Source organism: Ixodes scapularis, unplaced genomic scaffold (assembly GCF_016920785.2).
Source record: "Ixodes scapularis isolate PalLabHiFi unplaced genomic scaffold, ASM1692078v2 PGA_scaffold0__279_contigs__length_252992795, whole genome shotgun sequence".
In the NCBI taxonomy this organism is placed as follows: domain Eukaryota; kingdom Metazoa; phylum Arthropoda; class Arachnida; order Ixodida; family Ixodidae; genus Ixodes; species Ixodes scapularis.
This window is the reverse complement of record NW_024609835.1, coordinates 37,872,823-37,898,692: the sequence shown is the minus strand read 5'-3', so window position 1 is coordinate 37,898,692 and position 25,870 is coordinate 37,872,823. Positions and strand designations below refer to the sequence as shown.

The following is a 25,870-nucleotide window of genomic DNA, read 5'->3' as shown; positions in this document are numbered from 1 at the left end:
TTTAATTACAAATCTAATTACATTTACAAAAAAGCATTTAAATACAAGATATAAATACAACCACATGTATTTGGTCTCCTCCAAATACTTTTCCAAATACATTCCTCAAAATTTGCGTCAGCGATTTAAGGCACCTGCTACGGGTTTCTGGGTATCTCATTTTAATTTTGCATCGCACACTCGGGAGTTAGTGTGCGAGGCTCTAGTAACGTAATAGAAATATAATCACAAAAAAAAAATGTAATCAGCTTGGACGTAATAGGTGAAAAAAGTACAGAGCTTGAAGCAGCTTTTTTTTTTTTTTTTCGATTACATATTGGTATAGACCAGCAAAGAACCGAGACGGCCAAGACGCGCAGTACTAGCCAGAGAATTTTTTATTGTTGCAACTCGCACCTGTTACGAAAATCTGGACGACCCGCGCATTTAGAATGTTCCAGGCAAAAATATGGATGGAAATCAGGCTGGAAAGCATCACAGGTTGTCACAGGCACTTATTTAGCCAGTCTGCCTGTGAACGTCGATTTCGTCACTACTCTTGCCCTGGACTAGCACCGTAATCACAAAGTCACTAAACGCTTGTGCTTGAATGAGAGACACTGCATTCGGTGCAGAACGTAGTTTTCTTCCTGCTCTTGACAGTGACAATAAATTTGAGGGGTGTATTTTCGCCCACAAAATTGTATTTAATTACAAATGTACTTGAAATACCCACGTTTTAGTATTTAAATACACACGTCAAATACATTATTCAATTTGTAATTAAATACAAATGCAAAATACACAAAGTATTTGAAATACGTATTTCAAATACTTGTATTTGAAATACTGCCCATTCCTGACTGAAGCCAACAAAATGCAGGTTTGTTTTTGAAGTCTGGAGCTAGCGCAGGCATTCCTACCAACCCTTTGCATTCTAGAAACTATTTTCGGAGGAGAGTAATTTGGGAAATAGAAGCATTTATTTTCCAAATTCGAAAGAAAAAAAAAAAGAATTTGGTGTATTTTGATTTTTAAGGAACATGTTTGGGGTGTAAATATCACAAAATATCGGGTTTTTACCCTGAAACACGGGTTAGCACGATGTTAGCAAGAATAAACTTCAGTTGTAAGTCAGCGCCTTGTTCGTCGACCTTCTTGTTCTTGTCCGTGTCCTTGCGCTGTTTTCATTTTTAATCATGAAATACCAACTAGCCCAAACTTCTACGTTAGTCAATCTATATCTAATCCTTGTTTTTTTTTTATATAATCCTTGGATAGAGAGACTAAGCGTAGTCTGTGGACGTAGCGTCCAAAGTGAGATTTTTTTATAAAAAAGTAAAGGGCAATAAAAAACAAAAGAGTGAAGATTGAAAGTGGACTAAGAAGGTAATTCTGTCGAACGTGCCTTAGTCAATCGGAAATCGCCCAAAAAGGAAGACCTACGGCGCACGCGCGAACCACGTCAAGCGCCTCGTTGCAGAAGGAAAGAAAAAATGATTAATAAGTTGCAGGGCAAAGTGGAGTCATTTTTAATCTTCCGACGTATACACCGCGACTTGCACGTCAAAAAAAAAAAAAAAAATCTGCTATACATATGTCAGAAGGTAAATAACACCCAGAAAAAATAACTGAGAAATACAACCGTGGTACGACTCACCGCCGGATAATTTTAGAATCTATTGATCCGAGAGATTAAATTTTACGGGCGGCACAGGCTGCCAACGTATTGCCAAAGCAAACTGACAGCTCAAGGTCGCCGGCTTGAACACAAATAATAAAAGCAGATTTTTGTAGAATTTAGCGCCCGGCACGTTAAGCGCACACGACGAAGTTTCAGAGCTAATGGAAGTCTTAATTTGACATGAGCATAACGTTTTACCCAGTGTCACATTAAATTAAAAAAAAAACTCTTTTAGAATTATTTTTAATGCGAAAACATTAACAATCTTTTCTTAGCGCTTGTCGTTTTTTCTTTTTAGTTCTTTTCGGCGATTTTAGTCGCTGCTTTTCTAAGTGCCCTACAAAACACGTTTGGTACAGTGAAATTGATTTGAGAGAGAATTTGACTACTCGGATATTACCAATCGGCCACTAATCGGTACTAATCCACACTGTGGGCTGGATGGCACATTGAGCAAACAGGTATGAAGCCACAGATAGTAAAGGGGTATTCACACGAGGGAGAAATCCCGGGGATTTCTCCCCGGCACGCGCATCCCACGACGAAAACGTCAGGCTTTGCGATGTGCAAAAGCCTCGCGTTTTCATCTCGTGATGCGCGCGTGCCGGGGAGAAATCCCCGGGATTTCTCCCTCGTGTGAATACCCCTTTAGCGGCTTGTCCCGAAAATGAGCGTTTGACCGGCTTTTCAACCCTTCCGAGCGTTGGCCCAAACGGTGTCTGAGGCGCTGGATTTGCTGTTGTTATCTCAACAGAGCCTGCTTGTTGCGCCGCAATAACAGTTCATGCAGGCCGTGAAGTCTTCTGGGAAGCCATTTGATGTGTGAGAAAATCTAAATTCTACACCAATCAAGCAGCATCAAAATTGCACGCCACAGAGCCTTTTCTGTTCATGATTGAAGATAGAACGCGTAGGGAAACATGATGAACGCCATGATGGCGTGCTCTTGACTCTGTGTGAATGGTCGCATCAGCTTGTAGCGTCGACTGCGTGTAGACTTAAAGAAACACTGAACCTAGGGAAAAAAATTGTTTCTACCTGGTTAGGACAGGCATGCCTTAAAATAAATGTTTGTCGAAAAAAATAAGTTTCTGTTTGCCCAATAATTATGGTACAGTCTGAATATTTCGATTTGCAGGTGAAAGCAAAATTTATCCCCTGTGTGCGATGACGATGATAGCGTTTGTACCCAACTAGTGTTCGCTCTGAGGTCCAGCGAACACAGAGCGTAGAATTAAAGGGCAATCAGAAACCAAAGAGTGAAGAATCGAAGTGAGCTAAGAAGGTAATTCTGTCAAGCGTGCCCCTAGTCATTCAGAAATCGGCCAAAAAGGAAGACCCACGGAGCGCGCGCAAACCACGTCAAGTGCCTCGTTGCAGAAGGAAAGAAAAAGTTAATGAGTCGCAGGGCGAAGTGGAGTCATTTTTAATCTTTCTGCATATACGCCGCGACTTGCATATCGAAAAAAAAAACACTGCTATAAATATGTCTAAACATAAATAACACGCAGAAAGAATAACTCAGAAATACAACCGTGATATGACACACCGCCGGATAATATTAGAATCCATTGAACCGAGAACAAAATATTAGGCGCGGCTCATAGTTGTAAACATATTGCCAAAGCACACCGACTGCTAAATGTCGCCGGAATGAAAACGGATAAAAATAGCGGATTTTCGTGAACTTAAGCGCCCTGTAAGTTAAAAGTACACGATGAATGTTCGGAGGTTATGAAATGGATGGCCTAATTTGACACAAGCATAAAGTTGCACCCAGTGTATCATCAAATTTTAAAGGTGAGATTTTTATTTGTTTCTTGGCGTTTGTCGCTTTTTGAGCTCTCTCCGATGATTTCAGCCACTGCCTTTTGAAGTGCCGTACAAAACGCATTTGACAGAGTGACATTATTTAGAGCAAACATGTGGCGACTCGGAGTGTACCAATCTGCTACTGACTGTTATGTTTCCAAACGTAGCGCGATATCTCTATTTTGATTTTCACGCATAGATGTCATTTGTTTTCTTTTTTGCATTCGCAAAAGCCGGCGAGTTTTTGCTTTTATATATTTTATTCCTTTACAACACATCGTTTTACGTTGTCACGCCCCCATCGATGTAAAAGCGGAGCAGGTCATAAAACCTAGGGCGAAATAAATTTCGATCCCGAACGCTGTCGGACAGGAAGTACTAGATGTGAATATATACAGCGTACTTACAAAAAGAAACAAATAAAAAGGTCATTTGACTGTTGTCGGACATGACAGCGCCTACATGTCGTTTTCATGTCTTTCGCCGACAGCCCCAGTTTTTGTTTTGAGCAAGAAGTGCATTCATTTCATCTAGGTTTATACTTGAATGACCGTCGCTCGATCGATGACTGGTAAACTCGAGACAGGTTTGCAGCCGCTTTTGCAGTGTTTTGGTTCTTCCACCACTAGGAAATTGAAGGGGAAAAATGTCACGCGAACGGACAGTTATTACTTGGGCTTCGAAGCAAATTAAAGACAACCACATATAAAAAAAGAAACACGCAAGTTTTACTTATTATGTGATCGTTATAGGAAACGAGAACATTACATATCAAGATCTTTTAGAAGCATGAGAAACATCCCTAAACTGGTTAAAGCCAGCGCGTTGTAATTATGAATAGACAAGGAGGAGGTTCACAGACAACCACACTCTTTCGTTAGAAGAGCGTGGTTGTCTTTCTTTCTTCTTGTATTTCTTGTTTTTATTATTTGTATTTCAAGCATCCCTGAAGTAGCACTTGTGTGTGTGTGTGTGTGTGCGCGATTAACTCGAGATTGTGGTGTAAAATTCAGAATCCATAAACCATTTCGCTGCAGGATCATGTATTTGGTGATAAAAAAGAGAAGAACAAAAACATACCTACATATAAAGTCAAGCCTGCTCACCATAGTCAAACCGACACCAAGAAACCAGCGCGGAGTAGTGTGACATCAGAGAAAATCCAGTTCAGTCGCAGGACATTCTGTGCCAGTAAAGCTTCTTCTAAATAAAGGCGGTTGCAATCTCTCAGTGGTCGAAAGATGTTTTTCTTATATATATATATATATATATATATATAGTAATGAAAATGGTGTTACGTACAGATTATTTACATCTCGAAGATTTGGAGGTCTGTGACGTCATTACAGGTGACCGCCGGAGAAAAAAGAAAGTGAGGGACGCCGTGTTACTGCCGGTTGTCGACAAAAAAAAAAAAAACAAAAAAAAAAAAAAACCCTTGGTTCTTGGATTGCAAATATATGTATATATAGGGTGTTTTTTTTTTATTCATACACATTTGTTTAAAAATAACCGTGAAAGCTATACTAATGCGGTTTGTGCAAGTGGGTTATGCGGCCAGGCGGACATTTTTTGCGCGGCTAATTTTTAGGACAAGTCGGCTAATTAATTAAAATTTGTTCATTAACTTCTTAATTAGTGAAAATAGACATATGGTTCCAATTAGAAACTTGCTGCGTCATCCAAAACCACTAAATCGGTAATTTTCAGAAAGACTTTGAGCGCGTGAGAAGCGCAGTAGTGCACTAAAGTTACCACTTGTGGAGCAGGTACAAGGCTGGGGCTAGATAAGAGACGGAAAAATCGGGAGGGCGCCTTATCGCAACCGCGAGCCTCGCACCTGCTCCACGAGTGGTAACTTTAGTGCACTAGTATGCTTCTCATGCGCTGAAACCTTTTCTGAAAATGCCTGATTTAGGGGTTTTGGATGACGCTCAGCAAGTTTCTAATTGGAACCATATGTCTGTTATCACTAATTAAAAAAGTTAATTAGCGAATTTTAATTAATTAGACGACTTCTTCCAAAGATTAGCCACCCACATAATGTCCGCCTGGCCGTATAACCCACCTGCACAAACCGCATTAGTGTAGCTTTCACGGTTTTTTTAAACAAATGCAATTTAATGCACCACTACGCTTCTCACGTGCTCAACATCTTTCTCAAAATTACTGATTTAGTGGTTTTCGATGACGCTCAGCAAGTTTCTACCTGAAACCATATGTCTATTTTCGCTATTTAATAAGTTAACTAACAAATTTTAGTTAATTAACTGACTGATTGTTACAATTAGCCCCCTATATTGTCCCCCTGGCCGTATAACTCACCTCCACAAGCGGCGTAAGTGTAACTTTTTTTTTTTCAAGATCCTTGGGTTTTATAGTCGTATTTCCGTAAAAATCTAGGATTTTGTAGGTGACATGCCAGAAGCCTTTTGAAGTAGTTATTGAGAAGCAATTTACGTTCATTGTTTTAATTCCTCAGCCCATAGTCAGCCTATAATTTCTCTTTCTGGGTTGTGAACGTGTATAAACATGAAAAGCACCTTAAACTATGCAGAATGAGAACTTACAGCGACACTGTTACAGTCATTAAACGATTTCTTCGCCACCTGGCCTTACCAATGTTTCAGACACTAAAAATGACGACGTTAACCTTCAGAAAGCATAGCATAGCACCCCAATGGGAGCACCGCGTCTCTTCGCCATCGAAGTTTCACGCTACAGCCATTGCGGAGAAGGTAGTTGTGGTCAGTTCTGAGAGAGTGGAGGCGTCATTCTCACCGACTCCATCCCGAAGGGGACGACAGTGACGGCTGCATCCTACGAAGGCGTTATTGGCGAGGAGATCAAACCATAGGGGGTGCACTTTCATTATCATCATCATCACCACAAACAGTCGCTGTACGCACGCGCGTGACCACACATGTGCTTGTTTTGCCTTCCATGAGGACTTCGATGACATTGAACGTCAGGAGGGGACTAGATTACTTCTATCTACATGCATTTAGGAAAAAAGAATAATATATTACATATCTTTCACGAGCCGTGCGCAGTCGTCTTCCATGGCAGCGAATGCACTAATGACTGCGGCCGGAGGGCTTCTTTGCCATACAGCGGCGTTAGTTCCCGATGTGGCCGTCAGGAAGCGCCACTCCTCAATCGCCTCCTCAATAAGGAAGAAAAAAATACTCCCACATAGGGGAAAAAAATCGGGAAAGGCCACAGTCGTGATTTTTCATCACTACAATGCCGGGGCTCATCGGGCGACTCTTCTTCAAAAAGGTTGTCCATGAATACAACTTTGAACTGATTTTTGCTCTTATCGAAGCTGTTCCCGACTGTGAATGACACTTTTCGTGGGCGAGTGTTTTCGAGGCGCTTCGCTGTTTGGTCGGCAATATTCCAGTAGTCTCGGCAGACCCCCAAAAGAAGTATCCGCAGCAGCAATAAAGTTGTGGCGTCGACGTTGCGCACATTGTAGCACTGCACGGCGACTATGGGGAGAAGTGACGAAGTTTGTGCTTTTCGTTACATGTATATTTTTGTAGAAATAAATTATGAGGCCTAGGAACTTGAATGCCCCTCGTATATGTGCATGCCTTTCGGATTTCTTTTACTCCCGCCGTTGTATCCAATGGTCTCTTTAAAATACTCGCACGTCAAATTCAAATGAGGCGGAAAACGTTGTGAAATACAAACGAGAAAGAGAGAACGGGGGGATGAAGGACGGCCTTCCTTTGTAATATCTAGGAATGTCGAGTGCCTTTCGAGGTTCGAGTTCAACCAGGCTCGAATTTTCTTGTACTTCGAATGCGAAGTCAGACACAAATTCGACGCAAGCTCCACTTTTGCGCACATGTGCGAAAATAACAACAATAAAAAAGAGCCGGCGCCGCCTGGCACACGAAAAGTGCAAGTATTTGTTGCGTACATTTTTCCAATATTTCACAGTAATAAACGAATCGAAAAGTACAAAATTTCGTTTGTTACGTCGTGTAAACATTGATTACCATTTTAAAAGATATAAAATAAACTGCTTTGTACATTATTGTTTTCCAGAATTCGAAATATTTGTGCAGAAGTCGGGCAACTCTGCCAATAAGTCAAACTTCGAAGAACGATTTATAAGCATCTTCTTTAGTGCATGGAACGTCTGAACACCAAATGGGCAGACCGAACCCGAAGACTGAATTTTAAATACCAAGAGTGAAGTGAAGGGGAAGAGCCAACGACCTCTGTGGAAAAGGAAGTGAAAGAGGCCGAGAGAAAAATGTGGGAGGAGAGGTGCAAGGAAAAACAGGTTTAACTATGTGTGGGGGACGAAAACAGAAAATAAGGAAGGCTCTTTGGTACATATTTCATAGGGGTGCTCGTTGTTGTTTGAGGCTAAACCGGAGTACTGAGGACTAGCGGACTAGGACATACAGCGCAAAGCATGAGGAAGTGGATACGCGGTGTGCCGTGTGCCAAGGGGAAGACGAGACAGTATAACACGTGGTGTTGGGTATGAGGTGCACAAGGCTTGCTCTCTCCCCTCACAGGGGGCGACGGATCTAGCCAGAGCGCCGAGGTTTGCAGACGAGAATGGAAGAATGGATGAAAAGTGCATTTAATAACAAAGAGGGGATTGCAAGACTTCTGGAAATTATCTAGGGAGAATTGAATGGCGTAACACTAAAACAGCGGGGAACAGGTGGGACAGAAGAAAATGAAGATTCCCTTCCGCGTGGCTCCGGACCAGAGTCTTAACCCTGACTCCCAGTGGGCCCGGTGTTGGGGTAACGCCGACTATAGGTTTGACCGAGAGTCGGGGCAGGGGAAGAAGAGAGGTGAAATTTCCTGTGGAAAAAGGCATGTAAACCGTTTCGTTCGATGTCGGGTGGGCGTGGTGTACTGCATTCCTCTGTCCTGTGGCAAGGTGTACGTGGGCCAAACCAACACCACCTAGAATAACCAAATCCTCCGCATCGCCTCCTCTCCCTTCATGAAACGTCATCACAGTCGAATCGCGCTAACTCGGCTATTGAACCCGAGTCTGATCTTCGACGCGCTGATTGAACACGAGTCCTGGCCGAACACTTACGCAGCAGTCGTGCCCAATCTCAGGCCTCGATCGATCTGACTCTGATGACAGTGAGGAGGCTTTCTCCTTATTTTGGTAGTGTTGGCCGAATTGGACGCTGCGTTAGTGAAATGCTTAGGGCGCACCATGCATCTCTTCGAGCGACTCCGTCGGGCCACCTGGCGGTCCACTGTAATAGGTGCGGCTGCCCTCCAGTGTTCGGTGACACAAATATTTTGGGCACGTATAAAGAACAGAGGGCGAGATGAGCAATCTCAGGGAAGGGGGGGGGGGGGGGGGGGTGCTTTTTTTAGTGTTCTGAGGTTTCAATAAACATATCAGTTGCGAGTGAGCGCTTATCCGTCGTACGTGTCTCTTACCTTGTCCTCGTTTCTTATTCGCTTTCAAATCAGGAGGAGGAATCGTACTCTTGGTTTTTAGTTTCTAGGCCAGGTGGCGCAAGCTACCATCCGTTACAAAAGGTACAGTCATTAGCATTCATCCATGCATTCATTCGTTGCATCCATGCATTCATTCATTCAAGGCAACATTCCTGATTCAAGGTGAGTACGGCAGGGAGGACCTTAATTAGTTCTGGCTCCATCGCGAGCTTCTATACACTTTCAACAACGCTTCGGCGTCTCGCGCATCTTCAGCGCGCGCGCGAGCAGCCAAAGTACTCCGGAAGGCCTCCAAAGCACGCCGGAAGGCGTTCGGAAAAGACACCCTGCCGTTTTCATTCCGTCGGTGACTCTAAAGCCACAGTCACGTACCGAATGCATGACACAAAAGACAGCCTGCTGATGCAGTTTGAGGTGTGATTCTATACCTTGTACGGCGCTCCTGTCGCAATGATCGTACGAAAAAGCATCCGCAGAAATGTTCGATGCGAACAAATGTATGAAGCAGACGTGCTTGTAACGCGCTTGAGGCGTGTCCGCAGACAGCTCTGTCTTAAGGTCTGCAGACAAAACCCCGTGTCTTTTTGTGCAATGTACGAACAGTTTTTTTTTTTTGTTTAAGGTTTAAACGTTTAAAGGTTCGCCGAACTTGGTCGAGCGTCGAGGCTCAACGTAGAAACCTTGGGTTCGAATATAGAGTTCGCACTATTCCTAGTCACGTCGCCACGAACCCCAGTAAAAGGGGGGGGGGGGGGGGGGGTGTTATAGTACTGTATAGATAGAGCACTTACCGAGCCAGCCTTTACGACTGTCGTCCATGCAGAGCTCCCTCTCGGCGGACGGCAGCACGTAGGCGATGACCATCACTTCGATCGAGTCCGCGGCCAGCCCGAGGCCGCACACGAGGAACACCAGCCACTGGAAGAGACCTTCCCCCGCCTGCAAGAGAAGGGCCGCCGTTGGAGAGCCGTTGGAGCGCCGATCCGCGCCCAATTCGCGCGCCTCCTGGTGTTCTCGACTATGGAGTCACTGACAAAAGTAGGGTACGGCGCGTTCCGATGACCTTACTCCTCAGCCAATCTGATTGCGGCATCGGCCAAGAAGAACCAATCACAAAGCGAGAAAACTAAACGTAATAAGCCACGCCTTGCTTTACTTAAACTGTCAGTGACTATAAATCTTCATGTGACAAAGTAAATGTACCAAAACTATATGTAAAAACAAGTTACAACGCTAACCTTAAAAAAAAAAAAAAAAGAATAATTGAGGCAACGTTATTCCAGCTCGAAGTGTGACAAAACCCATTTTCAGCCTTTTTTAGTTCGTCTTAATTTCAGGAGAAACCAGGGTAGATAACAAAAATTAGAACGATTTATATCGGGATTGAAATCGCACCGATTTTGCTAGGATGCCTTAAATCCAACTTTTCCCCGAAATAATACTGAAAACATTTTTATTTACCATTTGTCTATCAGTGCTTGCTTCTCATAGACATTTATTTTGTATTTAAAATAAATAATGATCAGGAAGGAAACATTCATTTTAGGCAGCCATTAAAAAAAAAAAAAGGAAAGCTACACTGACGAAAAAGTTAACCTTTTCTAGTTGAACTGATTTGAATCAAGTAAGTTTGATTTAAATCAAATAAATTCAATATAACTCATATAAACCTGATTTTATTTATCTTTCTAGAGAAAAATTATGATTTTTCCAACTTTGACAAAAACTCACGTTTGCCATCGTTGAAGCCCGTCTTCCTAATATTATAAGTTTAACAGCTACTTACCTTTTCATCTATATCTTGTGGTCATATATCCGGTCTTCCCATCTTCACATCTCTACAGACTATCCCTCATTTCTCTCGAATATAATACAAGAGGCGGAAGATTTGCACTTATTGTACGGGTACAACACATGGGGGACACGCAGAAACTACACTATGCGGTCTCCGTTTTTTCGTTGGAGGCGATACTTTAAACTCTCGATGCTTTGTGCGGGATTCAGCGTAAGAAAGACGTGGTTACGGAGTAAGAAATATTCGTGAAAAGCGGACTTCACCGCGCACGTTTTCAATCGAGATTTTCGAAGCCGTGCACGTTGCCTGTGTTTCATAACCAGCATGTCGCCTGCGCCGGATGGCCGGGACAGCCGAAATTGCTTTCGAGCTCGCACGAGTCTTACTCCAAAACCGTAGTGAAAATATTTTTGTTTTATATATCTGTTGACGAAACAATTTGACGGCGGTTATTTCAAAATTTATATTCATGATTGTTCCTTTTTTTTTTTTTTTTTTTGTGGGCAGTGAGAGCTTGTTTTATTTATATATATCTGTTGACGAAAGAATTTGACGGCGGTTATTTCAAAATTTATAATCATGTCTGTTTCTTTTTTGTTTTTTTTTGTGGTCAGTGAAAGCTTGGGAAGCAATGAAAAATCCCCGGTACTTTGAAAATCGCTCAAAATGCCAAGGCAGCTCTCCTCCAGCAGACTTTGCATTTCTTTCGAGTTTTTTTTATTATTCCGAAATGTCCGCGGGTGTTGCAAGTGAAATCGATAGTAGGGTTGGTGGTCTGTATCGTCAACAGCAGGTGCAGGCTTGGCATGGCTGGTCCGTATAAAGCGTTATACAACAAATGCAACACAGAAACAAAAAAGTAAAGAGGAAACACAGATATACGGCACGTAGGAGAGGCGACTGAAGAAGGAGTCGGGGCATTAGGGATCTATAAAGCCGTGGAGAGGAAAGTGTACAGTCAACAGTCGGTGACAGGCTAAAAATCCAGTTCAAGTCCCTCCTCCTCCAGCAAGCATTCGTTGCCTTCCGCAGTGCTTTAGCTGCACGTGCGACGCAGGGTCGTCAAAGGCAGCAAGCTCGCACTGGAGGCGGAGCACATATGCTAAATTCTTAAACTGTTACCGACCATTCGGCTGCGTTTACACGAATGCGACCGTAGAGCACGGAATCGAGATTGGAACTTCTTGTTCGATAGTAGATGGCTATAACAGAAATGCTGAATTTGATGCGCTACGATAGTATTCATGTAAACCCAGCCATAAACATTTGAGGAGACCCGTCCCCCGAAGAAATTCTGTAGCAGACCTCAGGGGGGCGAATTTTGACACCCGATCCAGGAATAAAGATAAGCGTCTCGACTGTGGAAAACCTGATAAGTCTCGGGTGCTGAGCTCCTGTTAAAAATAAATAATTTCTACATCGTCGTCGACACAGCTCGACATGAGCTGTTCTTTTGATGGAGAGGGTGCATCTATTGCGACGATCTGATTTACCGAGATATCTTCCAGACAGACATTCTCCTCTCTGCACTCGTGAATAGATTATTTTCAAAGTGTGCGCCCTGAAGTTTCTGCTCCGGTGATTAACCGCCATATCTTGGACATGATGAAGGCTTCCCCCTTTCCCTTCACCCCATGATAAAATAAACAGTGAACTCTGAAAATGTACTGGCCTATTCTTCTATTGGCGACGTGCGCGACCAAAAGCGTAGCTGTGATCGGCCTTCCACGATTGGCCAGACTCTCACTATGACGTCTTGAGTAAGATTATTTCTGCTCTATTTAGCGAAAATAAGACCAGTCAGACTCAGCTCTTACGGAGTTATTTAGGAACGTGATGACTTGAGTTCCGTTCTGCTTTTTACGCACCATCGGGATTGTTGCTCGCTACTAAGAATCTTGGCCGTGACCTCAGGAATAGGGCCCATTAGAGGGCGCAACCTAAACCTTTCATCGCCATAAAGTCTGCGCCTTCTGCGCCAGAAAAATAGACCGCCAGGTCGCGGTAAAAGTGGGAGGAAAAGAGGCAGGCGCAGGGGGGAGATGGATGCACGGATAGACGGATACTGCTAAATCTGGGCGATGGTTTACGCCACCTAGGCTAAGCTTCTAATTCAAATTAACTATACCCCAATTCATTATTTTGAAGGCAGCGCCACCCAGGAGTCTCAATAGTCGTACAAAGGACCACCTCTTTTTTTTTTTTTTTTTTTTTGTGAATGTGTGTGTATTTTGCGTAAACAAACGAGGGAAAAAAAGCCCCATCTAAAACATAATTGTTTAGTACATCTCCTCTTCTAGTGGAAACTAAAGCAAGTAGGAGGATACACCAAAGGACTGGGAAAGGAAGGTAAGTCGTAGGTGGAGATGGATAACGGACAACTGTTGTTGTTGTTTGTTGTTTTTGTAAAAGCAAAAGGTGCGCGCGGACTCGCGAGGGCGCCACCGTTTTTATACCTTCTTTCCGTCCTGCACTGTTTTTCTCTCACTTCAAGTTTTGCGACAGGCATGGGTGCTTCGTCAACGTTCGGCGCATACTCGGATCCAAAGGTTTTGACACGGGCTCGAGAGAACGCTCGGCGACACTGGGTTCAAATCAACGCGAACCCAAACACACGCTTCGCGCAACAAGGGATACCCAAGATATGATGGCCGCCAGTGTTGCCTGATGAACTTTCGAAGAAGGGTCTCCTCACCTGCGCGACGGCGTCCTCGTGGAACTGGGACTGGAGCGGCACATCTGTGTCCACGTAGTCTGTCTCCCTGAGCGAGGCTGTGGGCCTAGGGTCCTCGGTGTACGAGCCGGGGGCGTCTCGGCCGACGAGGGACACGGACTCGGAGTCCTCGTCCCCCTTCATGGCGGCTGCCACCAGGGCGAAGCTCCGCTCACGGGACCGCCGCGGGTCCCACGCCGCTTACTCGACGACCGTTCGGGGCACTCTTGCGCTGGCCTCGGGACCTGCGACAGATCAGGGAAAGAAAAAACAAGATATTTGGATTCGACAAAGGGTTAATACACAACATGCTAAAAGTGAGTCACACTGCTAATACATTGTATGAAAGACAGTCTGCAGACAGTGCCTGAGGTGTGTTTCTTTTTTAGACTTAGGTTAGGTGGCGCAAGCTATCGCCCGTTACAAAAGGCATAGGCATTAACACCCATCCATCTTCCTTGTATGACGCGTCTGACACATTGGTCATATAAACAAACTGTCTGCAGACATGCCTGGAGCGAATACACACATGAAGCAAACATGCCTGAGGCATCTCCGCAGATAAGTCTGTCGTGACGTCTGCGCCGAACATCGTGTCTTTTGTACGATGAGGTGCAGTGTGACTGCGGCTGAGTGCCCGCATTTTACTGGGTACCAATTCGAAACAAAGCTTCATTTCTTTAGGAAAGGAAATGAGACCAACACATTTGCCAAGGTGTACGGTGAACGTGTTTTGCAGACGATCGAGTTACCGCGGTGGTTGTACCGTTTGGCGCCATCTCCCGCGATGGGCACAGCGAGCAGGCGAAACAGTGCGTCGACTGCTCGCCGCGCCTGTCGGAAAGGGAGGAAAAAGCTGTGCTTTGCCAACACCAGCTCTGCCATCAAAGCCCAAGTGCTTTCCTACGTCACTAAAGAAGGCCACCGTAAGAGAGAGATTGGACACGACTGCAGCTTCACCCGATCAGTGGCCGGTGGCCTTCTTTGGTGACGCGGGAAAGCACTCAGGCTTTCTCATCAGGGAGGTGTTGGCTCTGCTCGCTGCGTGATGCGACGAACGTGCACGTGCTAGTTTGTTGGCAGTTTAATGGAGGACCCCTCCTATGGTGGTATGTCGCAAGTGCGCATAAGTTGCGCTTTCGCGTTTCGCGGAGAAAAGCAGATGGAAAGGCGGCGACGTTCGCAAACGGCTTTCGGCACCTCCTCGCAGCTCGTATTGCAAACGCGGCCCATAAACCACGTGACCCCAACTGAACAGTTGTAATTTCTCTGTAATACAGGCTCACTACCATCGCTCATTCGAGCATCTGCGAACACGTTCACCGTCGACCCTGGCAAGTTTGTTGGTCTTATTTTCGCAGGAAGGGAGCTATGTCTCAAACGCTTACCAGGTAAAATGCATTCCCTAGAAGTGAATAGATGCCCTCCCAAGCGGCACGGATTTTGGCGAAGCACTGGCCATTGGCTGGCGATTGTCTTTTGGCCAATGGCCAAAAAGTGGTCATTCATGGGCCAATGGTAGGCCAATGGCTGATGACCACTGGCCAATGGCCAGAGAAAGGCCATTCATCGGCCAATGGCTGGCCATTGTCTGGCTACAAGCCAAATGACCATTGCCAGGTATTGAACAATGATTGGCCAAATCTGTGCTGCTTGGGCTATTTATCCACGACCCTGGCCGAGCGAACGCGAGAAGTCCGTGCGTGTGAAGCTTTCCAAAGGAGGATCTCGAGCGTATTAGGGAGTTTTCATGAATAGTTTCCTTACTTCCGCTACCCTCACCGCAATGAGGATGCCGTACTGCTCATGCGCAACGTTCTCCTTGTTTGAATTGAAGAGTTCCAAGGTTTCGTTTTTGGTTGCGGAGAGCGTTACGAGTCTACCGAAACGATCTAGGAAAACTCCTTAATTTGGAGTTTTAGCAGCTCGTTTTTGCACTCCAAGAACAACAACCGATAACGATACGATGCAGTACAGCATCGTATCGTTGACGAGTACAGTTTTTGGAGCTGTCGGAACAAGCTGCTTAGAAATGTCTTGAAAGCAGAGCACGTCTAATTATGTAGGAAAAGACCGCCAGAAGAAAGTGACCTCATTCAATAAATTTGGCGGGCGATGTTCAGAGGGACGGGACGAGACGTAACCACGGGACCCCGTCACCTGACAAATCTATAACACGCTATATATACACAAGGACACGGCCAGAGATTATTCAAACGGCCTGCAAGAGCCACAAGTCGCAGAAATGACTAAACCGTGCACTGCTATAATTTTAGATAAATGTGAAGTTTGTTGGGTTATTGTTAGGGCTCCGTGTTTTCGGATAAATCCGAAAAACTCCGAAAAACACCCGCCGGTAAAATTTTTGACAATTCGGATTTATCCGATAAACTCCGAATTGTTATGTGCCCCACAACAATTTTTTTTTTTTTTTTTTTTTACAATTTGATCAGCGCGGGAAGAGTGGTCCTGGGAAAATGACACCCTTAACATTTTTCAAGTCTCGGGCCGTTGTCAAAGGAGGGTTTTACGGCTTGTCTCGTCAAGATTGGTTGAGGGTTATATCAGGTCTGTTCTCGAGCACGCGTGTACAGTCTGGGACCCACCAGCTGCTGTTGATAGAAATAAACTTGAAAAAGGTCAATACTTAGCGGCTAGATGTGTTCCCGGGAATTATAACAGGCGACTCAGCATGACAAGTCTGAAGAAATTCTTTGGCTGGGAATCTCTTGAAAAAAGAAGGAAAAAACTACGGCTAAAATTATTTCATAACATTTACCACTGCAGAATTAGTACACAGCGCGAAAATTACATTTTCCCCCCGGATTATATCTCTCATCGTGTCGATCATGAACGAAAAGTATGTGAATATAAATGTAACACAAACCAGTTTAAATCTTCTTTTTCCCCCAAATCTATTAGCGAATGGAATCAATCGCCTTCGGAGGTTGTTGACATTTTGGACAATGACGCTTTCCGTGCTGCATTGTGAGAAGTGTTTTCTTTTTTGTTTCCCGTGTACTGGGTATGCATGTGCGCGTTCTGTTATGCTCCATTGTATTGCTTAAATGTATCACATTAATGAAAATTTCCTCCCCGCTGTAATGCCACCCTGGCGCTGTGGGGAAGTGAATAAATAAAAGGAAACAGGTCATCGTACCATTCGTGTCACGACAAAAGCCACTCTTTTGGTTTCTAGTTTGGGCCATGGGATTTAGAGAAAGGAGAGGGTATGTTTCTGGGGGTAACAGTGAAACCTATGGACCATAGCGATTGTACAAAATAGCGAAGAGGGGCAGTTGAAACCTGTCTATTACCATCCTTAACCCCTCCACCTCGCACGGCCGTGGGATAGATGGATGGGATGACCACGAGCTTCCTTGTGGCTGCCTCCGGCAGTTGATTGATTTTAAGGTATCGACGTTTATCGAAGCCATACTTGTGTGCCACTTTTGTCGTGGGACAAATTAGTATTGCCAATGACACCAACGCTAAATTCAACTGAAGAAATCTTAATTGATACGAGCGCGTTTCATTTTTTATCTGGCATACGTTTGCATCCGGTTATTATTTATTATTTTTAAGAGGAAACACTGCGAAAGTAATCTCCGAATTTCGGAGAATTGGGGATTTACGAAAAATAAACTCCGATAAACACCTAATTTTTGATAAAAAATAAACTCCGAAAAACACCCTCCGAACTTCACGAAAAATAAACTCCGAAATCAAGGAGCCCTAGTTACTGTTTACATAGCGAAAAGCCAGTTTGCCATAAAAAGACGTCTTACAAGTATTCACTAAAAAAAAAAAAAAAACTTTTTGAAAGGGGGGAAAAAAAGAGTCATCTTAACCTGTGATCTTTTGTGGTCAAGTCACAGTACATATTGGTATACAGCAGTTTCCAATACCGGAGTCTGTTTTAAGCTGCAACAGTTTGCTCTAAACGAAACAAGAAAAAAAACCTCTAACTATCCCTGTCACGTCATGAACGGTGTTGTCATCGGAACAAGCGCCGAAACACGAGACTCGCACTCCCACTCAGGCGTTAAGCAGGGTCACTGAATGCTAGATCACCGATTGATGGGTCTCAAAATCAAACCTTGTTGGTCAAACATCGTATACTATATATAATAGCTCAAGAGGAAAAGAATACATATATATGATTGCGCAAGAGGACAGGACAAGAGCGGTTGTCCTGTCCTTTCGAGTCACGTCCGTTCGCGACTCAATTTTTAAGCTACAGTCTTGCTGCTAATACGTGATACTAAAAGTATTGTCTAGAGATACTGTCTGGGGCTTGTTTCTTGTATGACGGTCCCGTCAGATTGGTCGTATAAAACTGTTTGCAGCCATGTTCGGAGCATATACAAATGTACGAAGCGAAAATGCTCGAAACGTGCTGGGGTCGTATCCGCAGATAATTCTGTCAAAAGAGATCTTTAAAGAACCGTTTTTGCGCGTCCGACACGGTACGATGGGCCCTCCAGTACCAACTGCGCATGCGCGACCAGAGAAGACGCGCATATGCACAGCGCGTATTCCGGAGGGCCCACCGTACTCTATCGAATGTGCCGACACGCTTCCCTAAAACTCCCTGTTAGGGACTTTAGGGAACCGTTTTGTGCGTCCGGTACGGTACGATGGGCCTTCCGGTACCAACTGCGCATGCGCGACTACAGAAGACGCGCATATGCACAGCGGGTATTCCGGAGGGCCCGCCGTACTCTATCGAATGTGCCGACACGGTTCCCTAAAGCTCCCTGTTAGGGACTTTTATGGAACCGTTTTCGCGCGTCCGATACGGTACGGTGGGCCCTCCGGTACCAACTGCGCATGCGCGACCAGAGAAGACGCACATATGCACAGCGCGTACCGGAGGGCACGCCGTACTCTATCGAATGTGCCGACAAGGTTCCCTAAAGCTCCCTGTTAGGAACTTTTAGGGAACCATTTTCGCGCGTCCGATACGGTACGATGGGCCCTCCGGTACGAACTGCGCATGCGCGACCAGAGAAGACGTGCATATGCACAGCGCGTACCGAAGGGCCCGTCGTACTCTATCGAATGTGCCGACACGGTTCCCTAAAGTTCCCTGTTAGGGACTTTTATGGAACCGTTTTCGCGCGTCCGATACGGTACGATGGGCCCTCCGGTACCAACTGCGCATGCGCGACCAGAGAAGACGCACATATGCACAGCGCGTACCGGAGGGCCCGCCGTACTCTATCGAATGTGCCGACAAGGTTCCCTAAAGCTCCCTGTTAGGAACTTTTAGGGAACCATTTTCGCGCGTCCGATACGGTACGATGGGCCCTCCGGTACGAACTGCGCATGCGCGACCAGAGAAGACGCGCATATGCACAGCGCGTACCGAAGGGCCCGTCGTACTCTATCGAATGTGCCGACACGGTTCCCTAAAGCTCCCTGTTAGGGACTTTTATGGAACCGTTTTCGCGCGTCCGATACGGTACGATGGGCCCTCCGGTACCAACTGCGCATGCGCGACCAGAGAAGACGCACATATGCACAGCGCGTACCGGAGGGCCCGCCGTACTCTATCGAATGTGCCGACACGGTTCCCTAAAGCTCCCTGTTAGGAACTTTTAGGGAACCATTTTCGCGCGTCCGATACGGTACGATGGGCCCTCCGGTACGAACTGCGCATGCGCGACCAGAGAAGACGTGCATATGCACAGCGCGTACCGAAGGGCCCGTCGTACTCTATCGAATGTGCCGACAAGGTTCCCTAAAGCTCCCTGTTAGGGACTTTTATGGAACCGTTTTCGCGCGTCCGATACGGTACGATGGGCCCTCCGGTACGAACTGCGCATGCGCGACCAGAGAAGACGCACATATGCACAGCGCGTACCGGAGGGCCCGCCGTACTCTATCGAATGTGCCGGCACGGTTCCCTAAAGCTCCCTGTTAGGGACTTTTAGGGAACCATTTTCGCGCGTCCGATACGGTACGATGGGCCCTCCGGTACGAACTGCGCATGCGCGACCAGAGAAGACGCGCATATGCACAGCGCGTACCGGAGGGCCCGTCGTACTCTATCGAATGTGCCGACACGGTTCCCTAAAGCTCCCTGTTAGGGACTTTTATGGAACCGTTTTCGCGCGTCCGATACGGTACGATGGGCCCTCCGGTACGAACTGCGCATGCGCGACCAGAGAAGACGCACATATGCACAGCGCGTACCGAAGGGCCCGCCGTACTCTATCGAATGTGCCGACACGGTTCCCTAAAGCTCCCTGTTAGGGACTTTTAGGGAACCATTTTCGCGCGTCCGATACGGTACGATGGGCCCTCCGGTACGAACTGCGCATGCGCGACCAGAGAAGACGCGCATATGCACAGCGCGTACCGAAGGGCCCGTCGTACTCTATCGAATGTGCCGACACGGTTCCCTAAAACTCTCTATTATGTCTACAGCGAACACCGTGTCTCTTGTATGATGTGTGAGGAGTGACTGTGACTTTAAGTTAAGCTCGGTGGTGAGTAAGCGTACGTACAGTTCACCACTATAGCCCCGTCTCTGTACGGTATAACGTCTTCATGTACTGCGAGAGGCGCGCGCCTTTCGCATTGGGTCGAGAAAGAAAATCCGCAACGTGGCAGTTTTCTCACGTCCTCAGAGTGCGGTAACAGCAAGAGTATTCCGTGGAGTTGCCAAGGCAACAGTGTCGAGGGTACGGGTGCTCCCGTCAGCAAAGCCGCGCAAAGGCTTTTCCTTTGTTTAGCTTCGCACCGCCTCTCGAGCGAGCACGTAGGAGCGGACTTACGCTTGAGTTTGGCAGGTTTATTTTGTTGTCTTTGATAAACCCAGAGCAACCCTAGTTCAAAACCGTTAAATGCTACTTATATTTATGTTATGTCTGCGATACCTCTTTGTGTGGGTCTTTATATACCATTCGAGGTGACAAATAAGAGCACAAAACGCTATAGTAAACAGTACTAAGCATACGATGACTACAACTGTTTGGAATTATGAGTTTGTAAACAAGGATCACAGCTGATTCAACAAAAACATGACGTTGCGCCTCATGTTATGATGGAAATCATGAATTAAACATCTCACACTCCTTCCAGTCACGGGCGCCCTCCATATATTTGAGGCCCGTAAAGTTATTCTCTAGAAGTTTAAGTTTACTATTTAATTTTTGTGTTTTCATATTTTTTTAAAGTTACCGGGTAGTATTACTCCTGGTTCCAAAAAACGCACAACAATATTGGGTTAAAATTTAAAGAAGTTAGCAAGCTTAGGCTCTATCTACTTTCAAGCTGTATGGTGCCCTTGGAGAGTCGGCAACGGCCATCGATACTCCGATCGCATCCGGCAGCAATTGCGGCAATCACCTCTGTGAGTTGCGTTGCTGACAGGCGATGAAGAGGGCCCGTGGTCGACGATCCATATTATTTCTATATATGACCACCTTGAAGATGCAGAATAATACACCTGGGCAAGTGAGGAATGGACGTACACACCGCTGACTGAACTAACTAGCTGAAGCCCGTAAGACACTATAATTTGAATAGATGTGACGGGCAACACTTTCCGAAGGCAGCCTGCAATTCGAGCGACACTCGAAACCGAGCGGAAAGATTGCTATATACGACTAGTAATGAATATTTATGACGAGGGCCAGTTCTCCACAGTTGCCCTTATATCACTTCCGAGAGGACAGCAGGACACCATTACAGGTCGGACCTTCACATTCCACGGGCTTACATCGGGCACAGCTATACGGCCTTTTTGGCCCAGAAATGAAATAACGCCTGTTATGTCAGCAACGATACAACGGCAACGAATTTATCTTATGACATCAACTAAGTTGTTTTATTTCCTCAATAAACCGCAATACCTGAGTCTGCAAGAGAGCTACGCTTTATTTTGATTGCGCATCGAGACTGAGCTGCTTGTTTGGGGCCATCGACGGACGTTTCCCCTGAGTCAACTTCGTTTTGTTCCACAACCATTTCGGCATGAAAAAAATAAAAAAAAGTAGATCACCTTTTGGTTTTATACATTTGTCTACTAAGGTTGAATGAAAAATAAAGCATTCACCTTCATAAGTAGTGAAAAAATGGCAGAAATTGCCCGCGACTAGTGAAATGTGTAAATTATCATCTATTCCCTCATTTGGTGTGAGGCCGTTAAAATAAATGGTTGTGGGTGGATACCGTGAGAGATGGGGGCGTGTTAGAAACCCCCGTTATTGCTATCTATGCAACGTACTGTCATTGAGTTCTTGACAGCAAAAAGTGCTACTCCTGTAGAAATTCCAAAAGAAGTGCAAGCCGTCTACGGTGACCGTGTTAATGTGAGCACTGTGCGTCGATGGGACAAACAATATAAAAATTTATAGAAAAAGAAATTTAAATCTCAGGCTTCAGCTGGAAAAGGTCAACAGTTCTTTAGGAGTCCGGGTGGTGTAATCCATGTTAGATTCCTGGAACATGGAGAGGTAATCAACCCAGAACGTTACATTTTGACGCTACAAAATCTAGAACCGTGATTGAGGACTATTTGCAGGGAGAAAAGAGAAGTTTTTCCGCATCATGGCAATGCCAGGTCACACACCTTACGTCATACGAGCGAAAACGTCAAGAAACTGATTCTCACCACACTAAACTCAAAACAGCGCAGACTTGGCTCCCAGCGATATCCTTTACGCTTAACGAAACTTGACCTCGCATTGAATTCAATACAAAAAGTTCTGGTAGCTGTAACAAATTTCTTGCGGAAATTAAGAGCGTACCTCTTTTGTAAAAACTTCTAAAAAAGAAAAAAAAAAAAAAAGAAAAAAAGAAGAAAAGTTGGCTCATCGTTGGCATAAGTGTGTTCAGTTATTTTTCGGAGATGCCGAGAAATGAGTATAGGTAATTAGAATGCAAAATCTAAAAATTACTGTAGTTTTTCGTTTACAGAGATACTTCCATTCAATCACAAGTAAATCACATGGAAGCTCTACTTTTCATTCAATACTCATGTGGCATTGATGTGGAGGTTTTCGGGACCACGGCTTCTTTAATTATGCGTAGCCTCTAGAAGTATGTTGTAGATTATGATAGATCCAAGCGAATGCAGGCGCTCGCGTAATTCAGAATCTCATTATCATGAATGGTCATCGACGCATGAATATATTAACAGGCGGAAGGAATGTTGCAGTGGCGCACATCGTTTTTGATTTGTAACTTTTGCGCTTTTGTTTTCGATATGCATGTATATCAAATCTTTAGTCAGAGGTAGCTTAAAAGCGACAATGTGACGAAGCGAAAAGTTCCAGACACGCACCATATCACTGGATAAGCTATCATATCGCAGCAACACATAAAAAAACAAACAAAAAACAATCACCAACCAGTCACGAAGCGGAAAAAAACAACTGAATTACCTATTTTTTAAGTTGTCGATAGCTTTCGGAATTATACTTCGTTTCAGCTTCGGTCCGAGCGCGGCCGATGTTATGAGCCAAAGGGCCAATCAAACAGCGGAAAAAGCGCAATGTCATGGTATGGTGGCTAGATAGTCATGGCGTGCTCTCTGCGCTTGATAGGACTAGCCGGCGGAGGAGCGCGCACAGAGAGAGGGCGAATAGCGGGTGGTCCTATCAACTGCACAGAGAGCACGCCATGACGTTGTGCCTCTTTCGCTGTTTGATTGGCCCTTCGACTCATAACATTGGCCGCGCTCGGACCGAAGCTGAAGCGAAGTATAGTAGGTACTAAATGGCAAATGTTCATTATAGTGTTAAAACGCTTGTAGCAAAAACTCCTGATTTCGTGTCAACGTATGAATAAAATTGAACTAAATGTTCGAGTTGTGCTTTTGACTTTAGTCCTACGGCTAACCTCAATTTGTTAAAGTCGTCAGTACAGGCATTCGTGTCATAAGCTGGACTATACAAAATTTTATAATGCATTCTGTCTTTTGTTTCAGAGAACTGTTTGCGCTTCTAAAGAAATAGTTAGTAAAAGCCGCGCCAGTTTATAATGGTGTCCTTGAGGCGAACATGGTGGATGGCATTCACTAATTGGTTTATGTTGATAAAAAAGAAGAGCTTTGGCAGATATTCATTACGCGAGGAATAATGGATTCTGACTTGATGACCGCCCGTGAAGTGTTTTTGTCATCCAATATTCGTTGTTTAACTCCGGAACTGCGCTTATTTTAGGAGCGCATTATCGCGAAAATAAATAATTACTATGTGCGCGTCAATCTGAAAACACAAACTTAATTTCCATTTTAAGTTCTCTCTTTTTTTTCCCCTTTTTTTAAGGGGGCAGTGTGCGTTTGCGAACCTCCGTGTTTCGGAAAATGACTGGCGCTTAATAGTAAAAGTAAGGATACTTTTTTATTGTTAAAAAGACGAAAGCGGAAAATCGCTCTGGACAGCCATTTAACTATTAGTGAACGAGGTATGTAGCAAGGTATTGCCCAACGAAAACGAAGAGAAGTGAAGAGTGCGATGAATATCGTTTATTTATAGTCACGCAGCTGCATTTCTATTCGTCGTCTAAATTTAAGCTTTAAGGCCTGTTCACACATGCAGTGGAGCGCTTCAAGCATAGCGCTGACCTCGCGCTAAGCGCGTGCTGATGGGAGCCTTCACCAGCTTGGTATCGCATTGTCAAAAGCGGTTGCTCATGGCAGACGATAATAAGTAGCTGACGACGCGTGAGCAGCGCTATATCAGCGCTTCACTGCATGTGAGAACCGGCCTTTATTTGAAAAGCTAATCTTGAAATAACCAAGCTTCGACCGTAGTCAGCAATATTATAATTGTCATTCTAGTATATTGCCACGCGCGTCGGCGAGCGAGCGCGTGCGTGGCCGAGTGGTTACCGTGCTTGACTTTCGTGTGGAGGCCCAGCGTTTGATTCCTAGGAGTTACGTGTCTTTTATTTATTATTTCAGTTTAATGTTCAGGTAAATTCGAGAACCCTGTGGCTTGTTCGAGGTCCGAATGTTCCACGCGCCGAACCTTCTACGCCGATAGTTCCAGAAGCCAATCCGTGTACATAAGGGACTCCGGTTGGCGAGCCGGAGTCAGTCTCGCCCCAGCGTTCGACTCTGCTGTTACGCCGATTTCGACGCCCGCGACGCTCTGTTATTATCTTCTGTTTTCTTTTTCTTTGTTCTGGGCACAAGTCCGCCCCATTAAACGTCTCAGTTTCCTTACTTATTCTTTGTTTCGTCACCTCGTCATTAGTGACAATATTCACTAAACTCTCCCAAAGAGAGGGTCGTAGCTGACGATGGCACTCAGTTACACATCTTTGGGCACGCATACTATACCCAAAGTGATGCCCAATCTCGTAAAATAAATTCGCAAACCTTGATTAAAATGTAGAATTTTAATATCATGCGAAGTTCCTTAACGTGTGCCATCCTACATTGCGCATTTAATCGAAACTTTTCTTTTTAATTTTAATAACAAATGACGTCTTTAATTTAGTCGTAATCCGTCGTTATCTCATTTTCCTTAAAAGCTTTGAATGTGCTGCTGAAAGCGTTTTGTCGAAATGGAGGGAGTAAACGTGTTTTTTTTTTAGGCACTACCTCCGCGAGCACTGGCGAGGCGGTGCGTGTGTTGGCGTTGCCAACCGCCCTCTACACGAGACGTCCTCAAGAATATGGTGCTTAATAAGTCTTCAGAAAAGTTTCCAGGATGTCGCGCCAGCGTTCTTCGTCATTTTTGAACAGGTAAACGTAATATCTGCACATCGTCTTTAATTGCACTGTGAGCACTGTGCCTTGTCGATCAGCCTATGTTGTCTTGGCTTTTTCTCGAAAAATGTCTATGCAAATAATTTAATATTTTTTTTGTAGAGATGGAAGCAAATTATTTTAATGACACCAAAACTCCCCCGAACAAATGTAATTCAAATCACCACTGAACTATATAGGACAAACAACTTAGAGTTATCTACACGTTTCTGTTGAAGCAATTCAGTATTGTTTGAGGCAGACTTGTACGTAAAAGCATTGTACGTAAAAGCATTGTATGGCTAGTTGCTTGGCAATGGTGTAGCATACGTTAAACGTTCTAGCATCACGTGACATCAGGTCACGTGACGTAAATTTTTCCGCTAAATTTAGTGGGGAAACGGAATTGGTGTGTACGTCACTGGACGTTAATTTTCTCGCTAAATTTAGCGGGGAAATTGACTTCACGTGACCTGACGTCACATGACCTAATGTCACGTGACATATACACCAATTCGGCTTCCCAGCTAAACTTAGCGGAGAAGCTGAATTGGTGTGTAGCACTGTGACGTCCCATAATGCAACACTGCGCGCGTTGCATCATGGGACGTCACAGGCCACGGTTTCACGAAAAGTGGCTTCACAAAATGCGGCTTTACGAAATCCGGAGCAAATAGCAAAAGTCGTTTCACGTTAAAAGCGCCTCTTGTG

General features: G+C 44.9%; 1 protein-coding gene across 1 annotated transcript in view; it reads right to left on the bottom strand.

The window, feature by feature from the left end:
- LOC8043017 (synaptic vesicle glycoprotein 2C) overlaps window positions 1-13,688 on the bottom strand; it is a 56,282-nt gene extending 42,594 nt beyond the window's left edge. The window contains exons 1-2 of the mRNA XM_029982663.4: window positions 13,429-13,688; window positions 9,730-9,877 (exon numbers count right to left, since the gene is read on the bottom strand). Of these exons, the coding sequence (XP_029838523.1) occupies window positions 9,730-9,877; window positions 13,429-13,590 (310 nt within the window). The 5' untranslated portion in view covers window positions 13,591-13,688. The remainder of the gene's footprint in view (window positions 1-9,729; window positions 9,878-13,428) is intronic.
- Between the last annotated feature and the right edge of the window lie 12,182 nt (window positions 13,689-25,870).